The sequence below is a fragment of the Lemur catta genome, chromosome 9 (genome assembly GCF_020740605.2).
Source record: "Lemur catta isolate mLemCat1 chromosome 9, mLemCat1.pri, whole genome shotgun sequence".
In the NCBI taxonomy this organism is placed as follows: Eukaryota; Metazoa; Chordata; class Mammalia; order Primates; family Lemuridae; genus Lemur; species Lemur catta.
Window position 1 is genome coordinate 84127661 of NC_059136.1, and position 15430 is coordinate 84143090.

General features: G+C 37.8%; 1 protein-coding gene across 3 annotated transcripts in view; it reads right to left on the bottom strand.

Moving 5' to 3' along the window:
• The window catches only part of PREX2 (phosphatidylinositol-3,4,5-trisphosphate dependent Rac exchange factor 2), a 274675-nt gene that overhangs the window by 207151 nt on the left and 52094 nt on the right, over window positions 1–15430 (bottom strand). For all 3 annotated transcript variants that reach the window (XM_045560617.1, XM_045560618.1, XM_045560619.1), the window contains exons 2-4: window positions 4536–4607; window positions 3117–3239; window positions 742–846 (exon numbers count right to left, since the gene is read on the bottom strand). In XM_045560617.1, coding sequence (XP_045416573.1) covers window positions 742–846; window positions 3117–3239; window positions 4536–4607 — 300 coding nt within the window. The remainder of the gene's footprint in view (window positions 1–741; window positions 847–3116; window positions 3240–4535; window positions 4608–15430) is intronic.

The following is a 15430-nucleotide window of genomic DNA, read 5'->3' on the forward strand; positions in this document are numbered from 1 at the left end:
AAGATTACATTATATGATTCTGCTTCTATAAAATCTCCAGAGAAGGCAAATCTATAGAGATGAAAGCAAATCAGTGGTTGCTTGGAGCTAATGATGGGAGGAGATGGGCTGTAAAGGGACATGAAGGTCTTTTTGAGGTGATGGAAATTAAAACTGGATTTGAGGGATGGCCATACAAAGCCACAATTTGCTAAATATCACTGAAATTTTCGTTTACAATCTGGTCCTCACCGGCCATTAAATTGTCCAAGTAACTGCTGAAGTATGCATTTATTTGTGCTAACCTAAAGAAATTTAATACACATTCTTGCTGTTTTTATGAAACCTGAATAAGGAATGAATAAGAGAAAGGTCAATCTTCACATTTATTTTCTACCATATCTATGATTTACTTTCTTCCTGCAGCTGCCCTACTTAACAGCTCTCTCGGCAGAAGTCAACGAAACCCTAGGGAGTTGGGACTATAAAGCATGATGAATTCTGGCCTAAGTTCTTCTCTCACTAGGAACCTGTGGGGTCTCACAAACAATCTCTAATTGACCAGGAGAGGACATTAGCAGTATTTCCCCACATACAAGCTCATCCCAACTCACTTCTCATATGTATGGAAGAATTCTAGCTGCCTAGAGATGCTAAAAGAGTTATCCCACAGTCTTTTATACCATATTGATGCCATTCCTTGGTTCTTACTGCACCTATCAACAAATATCAACACACAGTAACACATAAATACACACTTACCAAAAGAAAAGTCCGGACTGTTCTTATTTTATTAAGTTCAAGAAGCAATTTTTGTGCCTTCTCATGGTTACTACAATATTCATCATAGATACGAAACTTGTCTTTCTGTGAATTCAAGGAAGAATAAATGAGAAATCATTTTACTCACCACTTTGAAATTTTAACCTATGTGATATGCATAAACAAGCTTCACTAAGTGTTTATTATGTTTCAAGAGCTATACTGTATGCGTGTATATATATGTAAATTTTATTGATTCATTTTCCCTGATCCATGAAGAATAGCCTAGAAAAGGAGATAGACATCTATCAATTTTATGCCATTATGATAAATGCAATAATAGATAAATGAACCCAAGGGTGGCAAAGCACAGAGAAGAGAGTACTGAGTTTTGTCAATTACAGATTGAAAAAAGGAAGTAACAACTGAGCAAGGTCCAGTGAGATGAATCTATGGTTCCCAGGCAGAGAGGAAAGAAAATCATTTTAGGCAGAGAGAAAAGCAAGTGCCAGATCATATGGGAATAGAGCAACATAGTACCTTGCAGTTCATATACACCAATCTAGACAGTTGTGTTTAAGAGGGACACTGACAAACAGGACAATATCTAGCAACAAGTAACGAAGATAATGACAGACCCTGAAGACACTACATCTGAGAGGTCATTTCAGATAGAAATATTTGTTAATATAGAAAAGCCAGGAAATAGTAGCTACTTTCAAATAGCATCATACTGTAAAGGACTGACAATTCTATGTAGCTCTGAAACATAATACCAGGACATTCGGTGGACAATTACAAGGGTAGTGTCTAGATTCCAAATTCAGGATCAATATAGAGATTTCACTATATTTAGAGGTGTCGCTAAAAGTGATCATAGAAACAAAATAAACAGGCTTCAAAGATGGATAGAGAGGATTCTTTAAAAAAATAGGAATTTTACCATCATTAGCTCTAAGCTCCCTTCTATTTGTAAGATTTTCTCAAAGTGGTTAATCTATCGGAGCAGTACTAATGAAAGAGGAAGACACAAAAAATGTATTGATCAAATATTAAAACAGAAGTATTTCTTTTGAAATTTCAAAGGCATGCATTTAGAAGCACTCAAGTGCTATTTTATACAGCCAGCAGAGAATGTATTGAATCACTTAGCTTAAGAGATGGCAGGAGCCAGAAAAAAAAACAAACTTCAGAAATAGTTTAGCTAAATTCGTGGATGACAGATTCATAACGTGTTACTAAGGAAATGGATGTCAGGGTGCAAGATTCCCATGTGCAGGCCTGGACCGAGATAGCAACTACTCCAGCTGGCAGAAAAGCCTGATTCTTTCAATTCTTTTGTGAACGTGGGGAGCGGTCTTGAGTAAGCGGACACAAACACTGTGGCTTCCAGCAGTGCCCAAGAGAAAGCCTCTCCCTTTAATACAATTATTTTTATGAAATATTTTCTGATTATAAAATGAACATATACAGAGCCTGCTCACTGCATATAGAAAGATAGATCTAGAAATTATATAGTGGGACCTTTATAAGGACTAAATGGAAAATATAAAATACACAAAATTTGATTCTATTACAAAATCCTGTTATCATTTTTAAATAAAACATGAATTGTGAGCATTTTGATAAATACATGGATTCAAATTGGTATCCTCAAAATTAGCATCAATGGAATGGTATAAATAGCAGCACTCTTCTCTTTTTTTAGCATGAATGCCCTTTAGTTCTGAAAACCATTTTCACAATACAGGTGGCTTCATACGTTGCAAATCGATTGCTTAAATAATTTCAGGTTTCATGTACAAAGAGATGAAAATGATCATCCAGGCACAGGACATGCAATTTGAAACAGTTCAGTGCTGGCTGGTTTTCCTTGTACACCACTCAGGACAACTTTCTGGGAAACATGTCCTTGAAGAACAGTCCCAGGCCCACCAGGTTCGTTCACCTCCAGTTTGTCGCAAGTCGATTAACAAGGGAACATCTTGACTAATAAAAGGCTCATCGTGCCAATATAAGAGCGAGGATTTTCTGCCTCAAAAGAAAAAATGCTCTATGTTTGAGAGAAACATAAAAATCCATTCATTATGAACAGCCTGAATATTCATTAGAATTCAGAGCTAGAGAGGATGCGGAGAACTAACTTGTCGGGGAAAAGAAAAGGCTGTTTATTCCTCACTGAGTAAAACGGATGGTGTGAGGCCCTCTCCCCTTTTCTGGCTCTAATTGGAAGATTTCTCTGGCCTTAGAAGACCCCAAATTTTTGGTGTCAGACTTTACTTCTAATGCTAAATTCACATGTACTACTATGCTAAAAGCTGAACTTTCAAAACTAGGGGGACAGAGCTTTTAAAACCAACAAAAATGTATCCTACAAAGTGAAGAAAGCAGGTTCCCACTTCTTGCTGGGCATGAGGTTCGGGATGTAAGCACTCTTCCACAACTTTTAAGAATTCTTTATGTACTGCAAGGATATCTTCAATGTTTGAGAACAGCATCTGTAAAGAAATAAATGTGTAAGTAAGTGCAGTAGTGAAGCAAGTTAAAAAAAAAACAAAAAAAAAAAACCCAAGTCTGTGAGAGTACAGTACTTTCTCTCCAACTGAAAACCCCACATCTGTGCCTTCCTCCCACCTTGCTGGCAGGGCCCCAATTTTGTCTGGACTTCTGCTCCACTCCAACACAACTGTGGGAACCAGGAGACCAAGCCTGGCTCTCTGGGCAAGGCCTGGGTGGCCCAGTCCAAGCATGGTAGTCCCACTCTCTTCCTGAGGATGGGCTGGAAGGAGATGAGCAGATTTGCTAGCAGGCTTTCCAGGGCAGGAAGCCTTTGCTGTTAAGGAGGGTACCCTGGAATGGACCGTGCTTTTCTCCCTCTAGAAGGTGCCACGTGTGGAAACGACAGGTGAGAGGGTTACAGAGTCCTTTTGCAGCCACAGGAGGTGGCTGTTGGTAGGCAAAGCTGACAGCCCCTGTGGCAGTGACTAGCTGGAAAGGATCTAGCAACCCTCTTGGCCTCCCTGGGTCACCTGTGCTGAACTTTCTCTTCTGTCTGGAGTCCCTGATATGTAAATGAAAGTGTCTTCAAAGTCAATTTGAGTAATAGCTTTCTTTTGCTTGCAACCCAAATCTCACTCACCGAAATATTCCCATGGTAGGAAAATTTGAAAGTTAGGCATTTAACTTATGGGGAAATGCAGTCAGAAGAACATTAGAAAATCCTTTGAAATTTTTTATTTTCAGTAAAACAGATTAGCATAAATATCAATGACGTGTATGACTTAAATGAATATCACTACAGTATAATTAATTTTCACTTAGTATCCTTTATTTTTTTTCAAAAACTCTTCACAGTTTTCTTACCCTACAGTTTAAAACAAATGTTTATATATTTGTTTCTGAATTGAAGATATTATGTGGACTTCATAACTGAGTGGAGCATCCAAATCTTTTGTTCTTTAGTGATCACAGAGATTGGATGTCACATTTGCACACATCCTGCCTTCCTGAGCCACCTGGGTTCCTATTCTCTGGTTTATTTTTCTTGCTCTGCTCAAATTTTCCCAAGACTTTAGTAAAAAGTTTCTCTATGACTTCTATGCCATCCTCTTAACTCCTGTCTCTTTCCCCAAACCCTAGGGCCCCTTTTTCAAATTATTACCAACACAAGCAACTGGCATGGGCACTTATAGTATAACTGAAGAGAAACTGAAGTCCTGAAGTCCCACGCCATGTAGAAAAGTTTACCTAAGGGGAGCTTGTATATGGGTAGAGGGCCAATTGTACCTCCTCACCTTCACTGTTTCCTCTGTTACATTTTTGTCAACTTTTGATGCTGCACACTGGTTCATTCGGTGTAAGAACGCCTGCATGAAACAAGAAAATACATTATGAAGGTAACAAGTGAATAAAATGTCTGAGTGTTGAACATAACTAAATCAATTCTTCTATAAGAAACCAAAGTTGAAAAACCTAATATTTCACCATAATAGTTTTGTTGTAACACGTGAAACCCTTGTGCATTGCTGCTCCTCTCTGGGAATTATACTTCATTTACAGTGCTGGGACAGGGCCAAAAATAATCAAATATATATAAATTAAGTTTAGCCACTAGAATCGCAAAGTTCTAACATATGCATTTAGAATCAGATGTTTCCTAAACTTCTAAGTCTTGAAAAACATGAACAGACCAAAATCAAATTAGAAATGGTATTTCTAATAAAAAACAAAAGAGTCAGAAATTCTGAAGCGACTCTCTTAGAACTGACAGATAGACAGACAGATAGACAGATATCCTTGCCAATAACTATTTCCAGGGAGGACCCTTCAAGAAGGAATAAAAGAATTCCCTTTTCCCTCTATGCTCCTCCACCCAGCTTTTAGGAAGCCAGGACTTAAATTTCTGGGTTTGGGTCCAGGCTCTCCACAACCCTATGGTGGGCAAATAGCTGATTAATTTGATATTTCAAAAATTTAGACTCTTCTTGATGGTCATTAAGCTTTGATCTATGACCAAATAAGCCATGATTTCTGCAATTTAAAAAAGAGTAGAATGATCTATTTATATATATTGAGCCTTAAAAGGAAATGTTAAGAAGGAAAAAGAGCAAATTTGGTTTATGTCCTCAAGACATCATCCATGAGCTACCTAGTGGCCAGGTAAGATCATTCCTTCCCTGTCTACCTTGAGGACTTTGCCCACCACTGCCAAGTCAGGGTAGGACAGCCCACCAACCCCCCAGAGCACACAGAAGCTCCAAGGAATCACTGAAAACAGCAACACACAAATGAAAATTAAGGTAAGAATCATATTTTTGACATGTTATATTTACAAAGATATACGAGAATAACAAGACCCAAGATTGTAAGAGTATAAAATGGCACAATTTGAGGGCAACTTGACAGTACATCTCAAATTTTTAAATGGCAATTCCTTTAACTTCTAAAACTGTATCCTAAGAAAATACTCAAACAAGGGGTTTCACTGTATTGATTACAACAGTGGAAAAACTGGAAACAACCTAAATGCCCATCAATAAGGGAGACATTGAACATATCATGATGTGTTCAAATTATAGACTACTGTGGAAAAAGTAGAATCATAAATAGAATGTGATGAAAACTATATATACACCTATGCGTATATATGACAGATGTCTATAAAATATTATCTGGTGAAAAAAGTTTACTTAGTAGCCTACTTAATAATATGTATATACAGTATGTACATACACAAAAATAAATACCTACATACATGTGTAATGCCAGTGTGTGTTCATATTTAGCAAAAATAAGTAGCATATGCCGAAATGCAATCGGTAGTTACGTCTGGGTGGAAGGAAGTTGACCTTGTACGCTTTCTTATTTTCAGAATATTTGGCTGTAAGCACGTTCTAACTTTTGTAAAAAGAGAAACAAAACCATTTCAAAGAAATCAAACAAATGAGCCACAAGATCTCACTTCTAGCATGAGCATTGGCACCATTTTCATTCCTGATTCAACCAGTTCATGTTTCAGATTCCATAACTGGAGAGCCAGATCAGAACTAATAGCCCCAACTCGTTAACATCAGCTACATTAAATAAAATGAATAAGAAAGACACGTGGTACAATTTTTTGAACTATTATCTAAAACTAGGTAGAACTGGTGAAAGAAAAAGAGATTTAGAATTTTCTAACTTTAAATGCCCATTTTCACTAGTATTATTCTGTTTCAATTTTTATTTCAGTTTTGTTTCTCTTGAATATTTTCCACATACTCACACCAAAAATGTTATTTAGCTCTTTCCATTTAGTCTTAAAATAACATGGTGCTTTACTTGCCTCGTTTACATTTCATATTGACCACACAGTAAACAGGTAATCTCTCGTGCAAGCAATGCCTAAACTTCACCTCTACATTTATAAAACTTTTCTTCATAAACTGAACTCAGTCACATTCTGAAACTGATAAATGAAAGTTAAGAGGTAACAAAAATGAATCAAAATATGGGTTAGAAGGGAACAAACTAATAAAGTAAACCACATCTTTATCTGACTTTTTATCTTCTTAACCTCGGCGACAATATGCAACTTTTCGTCTGTTTACGAAAGGAAACCTGGAATTTGTTAGCATTTTTGACTAAGCATTTATTTTTCCCAAGGGCCTCATTTTATACAACAGTGAAAGCAGATTTTAGATGGTTTGCGGAGAGTGCAAAATCATGAAAACTGACATTTTTTACAAAAGGTTTAAGTCTTCCTTCCTGAAGATAAAAATAAATAGGTGTTTTCGGAATCATCCTTTAACAACTATTAATAGTATCTACAAAGTCCTTTCAGACTTTGGTAATTAGGTCATTTAATCCTTCTTATATCAATCAAGGAAATATAAGTGCCCTAGTAACAAAAATATGCGAGGGACATTATACACTGTTTTATCTCTGTATTCAGGGATTCTCACTGATTCAAAATTTCATCAGAATTAGATAATCTTCATCTTGACACAAATATATTTCAAAGTAAGCAGTGGAAAATAGCTTTTAATGCCAGTGGTTTTCAAACTTTGTACTGTGTGTAAGACGTAGACCTTATCCCCAGAAGGTCTGATTCAGCAGATTGGTTTAGGACCCAGAAATCTACATTTTAAGCAGGAACCCCTAGGTGATTCTGATGTAGCTGGTCCCGAGACTGTGTTCTGATGAACATTTCTTTATGTTCATTCTTCCAAAGACTGAAAATAACAGACTAGAGAAACAAATAAGTGAGTCAATGGGAAAAATGGGTTCGCTTATTTTACCATGACTTTCAACTTGATGTCAAACAATGGCTGTCTCTCTACAACACCTTCTCACCCAACTACTTGGGATTTCTGGTGCCCCAAGAGTATTCCCCTCCCAGCCATGAAAATCCAATCAGGGCTGCATAAACTGCTCACGATAATCTCTGAAGGCTAAGGATATGCAGAGACAGGTGAGTCAGATAGGAAGGGCTAAGTCACAGCCAGAGGAAGTGAGGCTCTCGCAGATGCCCTTCTGAGGACCTTCCAGCTTGCATGCGTGCTCAGTTTGCCAGCGTTCCCCCAACGATGGCTCCATACAACATATTCCTAGATATCACTCTAGTTGTGGGCTGCTTTTTTTCCCACCCAGAGAGCAGAACTCTTCATTTTCTCTTTAACTTGCTCCCTCTTATTATATATTAGACAAATGTATATGTTAATTAAAGTTTAATAAAGCTAATAATGTCACATATTTGCTACCAAGAAATCAAAAGAATGAAAAAACTCATTAAGGTATAATAGGAAGATGACAGCAATCCCTTTCTCTTTGTCTGCCCATCTGTGCTGCTGCTAGTTCAAAAGTAAAGCAAGGGGCATCATGAGTTTCATTCTCAGAATACATTTTCTTATTTTTTTAATCTCACGGTACAAAATGACCTCTCTCAACTCATTTTTGTGCTCTCCACCCTTATCATCAGTCAGGCACACAGTAGATCACTCTCAAAAGTCCCACAGATTATAATGGTTTACAATTTTAATTCTAGATATCTGACACCAATATGAATTTCGTATCATACAGACACTAAACCTTACCACTCAGATAAATATTCTACATTCAGCATCATCTTAGCAGCACTCTGTCACCTTAAAAATGTGGCTATTTAGCATAGATAGAGATGGACAGAAATATATAAATTTTACATATAAAAGTAAAATGGGAAAAATTTAAGAGGGGCTGCACAGTTGCAGGAAAAAAGTATACTCATTTCATAAAAATAAATGTAAAAAACAATAAGAATAAATATTCTCCTTTTGCCTCTTGAACTTAAAATGATATTATCACATCACAATGCTTAGGAAGATAAGTGTTGCTGTCCTAATAAATGAAAAAAGTTTGTCATTTGGGTTTGTCTGAACATCTGGTGGACAGCAGCACTATTTTATTGGGATGGAAATGACTACAGGAGAAGGTTTGGGGTGGCAGAATCAGTTTGTTCCGGCACCATTGAGTTTGAGATGCCTATTGGGCACCATCACCATCATAGAGATCTTAAGTAGAGAGTTGGCTGTACAATCTGAGGTTCTGAGGGGGGATCAGGGCTGAAGGACAAGAGCTAAGTGTTACTGGCACAAAGACAGAACTCAGGGGAAGTGTTTAGAGGAGAAGAGATAGCCACCCCAGTCCACTGGAGAGGCTGTGTAGACGGAGAAGACAAAAGGCCCAAGGACAGAAGCCTGGGGCACTCCAACATTGAGAAGTCACGCAGAAGAAGAGAAACCAAGGAAGCCAGAGACACACTTCCAGTAAGGTAGGAGCAAAAACAGGAGCATATGGTATCACAAAAGGCAGGTGCTATAGTTTGGATGCTTGTCCCCCAGAACCTCATGCTGAAATTTGAGCCCCAGTGTTGAAGATGGGATCTAATAGGAGGTGTTTGGGTCATGGGAACAGATCCCTCATGAATGGCCGGGTGTTGTCCTCAAGGTAATGAGTGAGCTCTCTCTATTAGCTCTTGCAAAACTCCCCTGGCTCTCTCTTGCTTCCACGATGGCCATGTGATCTCTGCACGTGCCGGCTCCCCTTTGCCTTTCGCCAGGAGTGGAAGGAGCTGAGGCCCTAACCAGAAGCAGATCCTGGCACCATGCTTCTTGTTCAGCTTGCAGAATCATGAGCCAAAAAAGCCTCTTGTCTTTATAAATTACCCAGTCACAGGTATTCCTTTATAGCAACACAAACAAACTAAGACACCAGGAAAAGGGAGTTTCAAGAACAAGGGTGGTCCACCGCTTTAACAGTATTGAGAACTCAAGTAAGGTAAAACAGAGACATGATTTGACAGCGTAGAGGCCAAGCGCTGGTGGGCTCAGCCAGAGTAACCCCAATCAAATGGGTTGAGGGAGAAACGGAGGGTGAGGAAATGGAGCCAGTAATTAAAGAAAAACTGTAAAGGTTTGCTGACAGAGAAAGCAGATTTAGGAGGTAGATTTGGATCAAGGGAGGATTTACAGTTTAAGCTGGAAAATATGACGACAACTCATCCTTCAAGTTTCATATTATGTTCTCTTAATACAGTTTCCATAAACCCTTTCTGACCTCTCCAGTCCACTGGATCTCACCCTTCCCTGACCACCAATTGATTCCCAATATTTTGAGTAGAAATTCCTCCTTCAACATGGAAAAAAAAACGGACACACATATTCACATGTTATGGTGCTAATATCTGTAAATTTAAATATAAATCAATAATAAACTACTAGAAAAAATTCAACAATATTTATGCTGTGTGTCAGGCATTATTCTTGGCAGTGGCTCTTAAACTTTTTGTTCTCAGGACTCGTTTACACTACAAAAAATTATGGAGAACCCCAAAGAGCTTTTGTTTATGTATATAATATCTATCAATGTTTAATATATTAGCAATTAAAACTGAGAAAATGTTAATACTTATTAATTTAATAAATTCATTTACTTATAAATTCATTTAAAATTAACAATAATAAACCTATTACATGCTAATATAAATAACATATTTTTATAAAAATAGCTATCTTTCCCCAAATAATATCAGTCAGAAATGTGGTACTGTTTTAGATGTTTGCGAATTTCATTAATGTCTAGCTTAATAGAAAACAGCTGCATTCTCATCTATGCTTCAATTTGTTATGACATGTTTTGGTGAAACTATATGAAGAAAATACAACCTAATACAGATATGTCTTTGGAAAAGGGAGGAATAGGTTCCTTGCTATAATTTATTCATATAATTGTGGGTATTCTTCTTTAATACAATACCAAAACTCAGTAAGTGGTAGTTCTCAAAGTTTAGTTGTAATGTGGAATCTGAAACTGTATCAGTGAACTTTTCATACTGTTACATTAAACCCACTGGTCTATCTTGCATTTTGAAGGTATCTTTTACCCATGTGTGACTTTGTAATTTTTTTAATATTGGCTCATTAAGTTACACATATCTTCCAAATATTAATATGTTTCATTATACAATATTAATAAATCCCATGTGTTAATATCAGTATCAAATTCATTAGAAATATTTTTTACTATTAGGAAGCTGCCAAGCTCGCAGTGATGGAAATAAATTTTCCAAAACTCTAAATTCACTTGAAAGCTTTTATCATCTTCATCAAATACTGTCAGTTGTTTTCCTTAAAATGACAGGCTCACTTCATTTTTTTTTTTTTTGAGAAAATGTCTGCCAAATACCTAAATAACAAAACCTTACTTTGTGTCACTGTCAGCATTTCAAATAAATATGATGTTTCATAGCAACTCAAACAATCAAAGTTCCTTCCCTGGAGACAACATAATGCTTGGGTAGACAACAGAAGCACTCAGTCATCACACAGAATATTAAAAAGACATTTGCTCAAGAGTCAAGATTTAGCAAAACTAATAATTTTCCTTCTTTATCAAGAACATTCTTAAGCAAAACTGGCATCCCCTCCCGCCCACTATGAGTGGGTGACAGTGAAGTAGACAGTGACTATGAGTACAGTTCAGTGCCACTGCTTTGATTGACACTAAGGCATCAGCAGTTTTACACACCATTGCTTTTGCACCATCAGTGCAAATGTCAACACAGTGAAAAAAAGCAAATAAAGTCTTATGACTACTATGAAAATACTTTTGATCTTGCATATTCTTTGAAAGGGTTTCATAAAACCCCAAATGGCTGCAGACCACACTTTTAAAACCACTGTTCTGAGCATATAGGATATTCCCGAAAACAAAACAGTCAAAAATCTCTGTTTATATTCTAGTGGGGAGAGACAGCTAATATACGATACATATAATAAATAAGTAAATTATTTAGTATATTAGAAGGTAGGCACTAAAACTGACCAATGAATTTACTATAATAATAAAGTATCTACGCACATTTGAAAAACCATAGCTGACAATAATTTTGAAGGCTCTCCAGAGATCCGGGGTCCAAAATTTGTCATCATAAATCTACATCATTCAATGCTGTTATTTAATTAAACTTTTTACATCCCAGCATCACTCCTCACACCGGCCAACTCCATTTGCTCTCCTTCCCTTCCCCTGTCTCTCCTTTGCTCTATGTCCAGCACCCACACCACTCCTAACATGCACAGTGGGATGGGATGCAGTAGCCTTCTCTCCATGTCCCAATTACCCCCAAACAAAAGGATTCAAGTATTCTCCCATTTTATTCTTACTGCCAAGCACTTGGGAGCCAATCAGGCAGGGGAATAACAAAAATTGCAAACATATAGAAATGACCAACTCTAGACACTTTTGTAGTTATCTTACCATCATGACCCTGGTCTAGGGTTCCAGATTCCCATTATTAGTATAACTTCTAGCTTCTATTGTTGTTTCCCTAAAATCCACTCTCTATACAGCTGCCAAAAAAACATTCCCTGGCTCAAAACTTCCAAAGGGTCCTTTCCCGTGCAGAATGTCATCCAAATACCTTGTCCCAGCTCACAAGACCAGTCTCAGTCTGCTTGGGGGCTCCTGTGACATATCTCAGACTGGGTGGCTTGCAAATCCCAGATCAAGGCAGCAGCACATTTCAGTGTCTGGTGAAGGCCCGTTCCACACAGCAGGTGCCTTTCGAGACATCACGCAGTGGAAGGGGCAAACAGGCTCCCTCAAGCCCCTTTTGTAAGGGCACTAATCCCATTCCTGAGGGCAAAGCCCTCATGACCTAATCGCCTCCCAAAGACCTCACCTCCTAATACCATCACCTTGGTGATTAGGTTTCAACACACAAATTTTGGGGAGACACACATATTCAGACGATGGCAAGGCCCTGCATAACCTACCCCCCACCCCACTTTGTCATACCTGTATTCTCCATTCTGAACCACCGCCCACCCACACTGGCCTTCCTGCTCCTCCCCAAACATGCCAGGCTGACTTCCACCTTCGCACATTTTTAGTGCCTGCTTCCTCTGCCTGGGGTATTTTTCACCCACTGTCTCCTGCTGTGGCTCATTTTCAGCTTCAATGCCATCTCCTCACGGCCGTCTCTCATAACCAACCAGGCTGACGCAACCCCGTCACGCGCCACCTACTGCACCATTCTGCTTTGTTTTCCCCCTAGCCCTTCCCGCTCCTCAATGTTCCGTTTCATCTCTGTGTTTACTATCCGGCTCCCACATCAGACGAGATCTGTGTGAAGGCATAGAGGGTCTGTTCTGTTCACCCGGGATCCCAGCACCTTCAGCAATACCTGGCATGGTAAGTGCTCAATAAACTTTTGTGGAAGGAGTGAAGACTTTTGTTCTTAACTAGATGGCTTGCATATCTTAAGACCACCAGACTGTGTGGTATTAATTTCCCTAGAGTATTATATTCCTAAATATTCATCAGCAACTTGGAATACAGGATGCCTCATAATCTTTTCCTCTTCCATTACCATATGACAGGGTTTCTCAATCTTGACAGTATTGACATTTGGAGCTGGATAATTCTTTATTGTGAGGGATTGTTCTGTGCATTGTACGATGTTTAGTAATGTCTTTCGATACAAGAACAATAATTACAAAATTATGTTGGTTTGCAAGTCTGCTCTCCACCAGACTGAAAGCCCCTACAGAATATGAGTGGCATCTTTTCATCTATGGAATAGATATTAGCTTGTCCCTAAACTGCCAGGACAACATTAAATCCATACAAAACTCTAAAATCTTAGGAAATAATAAATCAATTGTTAGTAGTTCAGCAGCATTTAAGACTCAGCCTCATGGGCATTTCTCACTCTACAAATCAAAATGACTATACCACATTATGAATAGAATATATCATACCTGGATTACTAAATGTGCCTAAAGAGATTATGATGATACCCACACAGCATGTCAAAATCCCCCAGTGAAAGCCCTTTGATTGTTTCCTTATGATTCAGAACCAAAAGGATTTGTTGTGTCCCAGTTATTGAGAGTCTTTTCATGTCTGTTCAATTTCCCACCAAAAGATGTTTTACTCTTTTTCAGAACAATTATTAATTCAAAGTGAACACCACTATCAAGTCAGAGCTGAGGTGAAGATAATTTTTCATCATATCCTCCAAATTTTTTAAAAACTCCCTTGGCTGAAATTTGACCAGGATTTGAAGATAACTAAAACATTTTTAGTGTATTCTATTTGACCTCAATATGCCAAAAAACGAATATGACAGAACCATGTTCTTCAGTAATTCATTTGTCAGCATGTGATTGGTACATTAACTACGTACAAGGCAGAAGGTTTTAAACATGACTGATAGGTGACTAGAAAGTCAATAGTAAAAGTGAACATAAGATAAAACAGAAATCAGAACCATTATCAATAGAATTATAGTTGGGCATAAAATTACTAAAAGTGAAAATTGGGAAATTTATTGAGATGGCTACATGAAAATACAATAATAAACGCAGACCTTTATTGTGTCTTTTGTTAATTTTTTAAGTTTTTATTAATCTTTTGTGTTTAACTTTTAGCTCATTTTTTGCAATTTTGATTCCTACAAACTCATCTCACAGCTCAGTCTATAAAATATTATTTTAACAGGACTTAACTTCCATAAGCCTAAGGCAATGAGTTGGTCTAAAGCAGATGTCAAAAGCAGTAGGGGTATTTGTTTGTTTTTGTTTTTGTTTCTGAGACAGGGCCTTGCTCTGTCACCCCAGCTAGAGTGCAGTGGCATCATCATAGCTCACCGCAACCTCAAACTCCTGGGCTCAAGCAATCCTCCTGCCTCGGCCTCCCGAGTAGCTTGAACGACAGGTGTGCACAACCATGCCCAGCTGATTTTTCTATTTTTTGTAGAGACGGGGGTCTTGCTCTTGCTCAGGCTGGTTTCAAACTCCTGACCTCAAGCAATCCTCTTGCCTTGGCCTCCCAGAGCTTTAGGATTATAGTCCACCATGTCTAGCCTGCAGCCGTATTTTTTAACACAGCACAATGTGGTTAAAATACCTGTTCAATTGCTACCATTTAAAAAAAATAGGAGTGTTCACCAAAAACTCAATAATTACTGCCTCTCTTCAAACACATGGAGAAAATCAATGCAGAGTCTGTATAACTGAAAGGCAGTAATAGCCGGAGCTAAGAAAGCCACATGTTCCCTTCATTTTACCACAGTCACCACTACTCCCTATCACTCCCTAGGTCAAAGTGGAATGTTAATTGATACGTATTCTAACATTAATGTCGTTATTTTTTTTTTTTAATATGAAGTCTGTTTTACTCAATTCTGTGACTTGGAAATCTCTGCAGCCATTTCAGCTTTCGGCCAGTCTTGAGGTTTTGTCAAGATCATTTTGACTCTTGCAAATTTTTCATACTAATCTTTCTAGAGTTCTAAGTTTTAAAACAGCATTTGATCTTAAAGTGTTTGAGTGAAAAAGTACTCCCATGATGAGAGGAAGAGAAAAGAAAGCTCCAAAAGAAAATACTTAAAAATAAACTTACGAAAATTGGTGCCTGTTTTATTTAACTCTTAGTTTCCCAAGGAATCTAAAATTAAGCGAGATGTTTGCTCTTAGAACTGATATTTGCTAGAGACAGCTCTGGCAACCACGTATACCGCTAGTTTTCTCAAGGACTGAAACAACCCCATGGTCTTTATTTTAAACTATTTTTTTAAATGAGGCAACTTTTTGGCAATAAATTCTTGGTATATTCACTCCAAGTATCATTTGATTCAAGAAGATCCTGTGTTCCTTGTATTGTT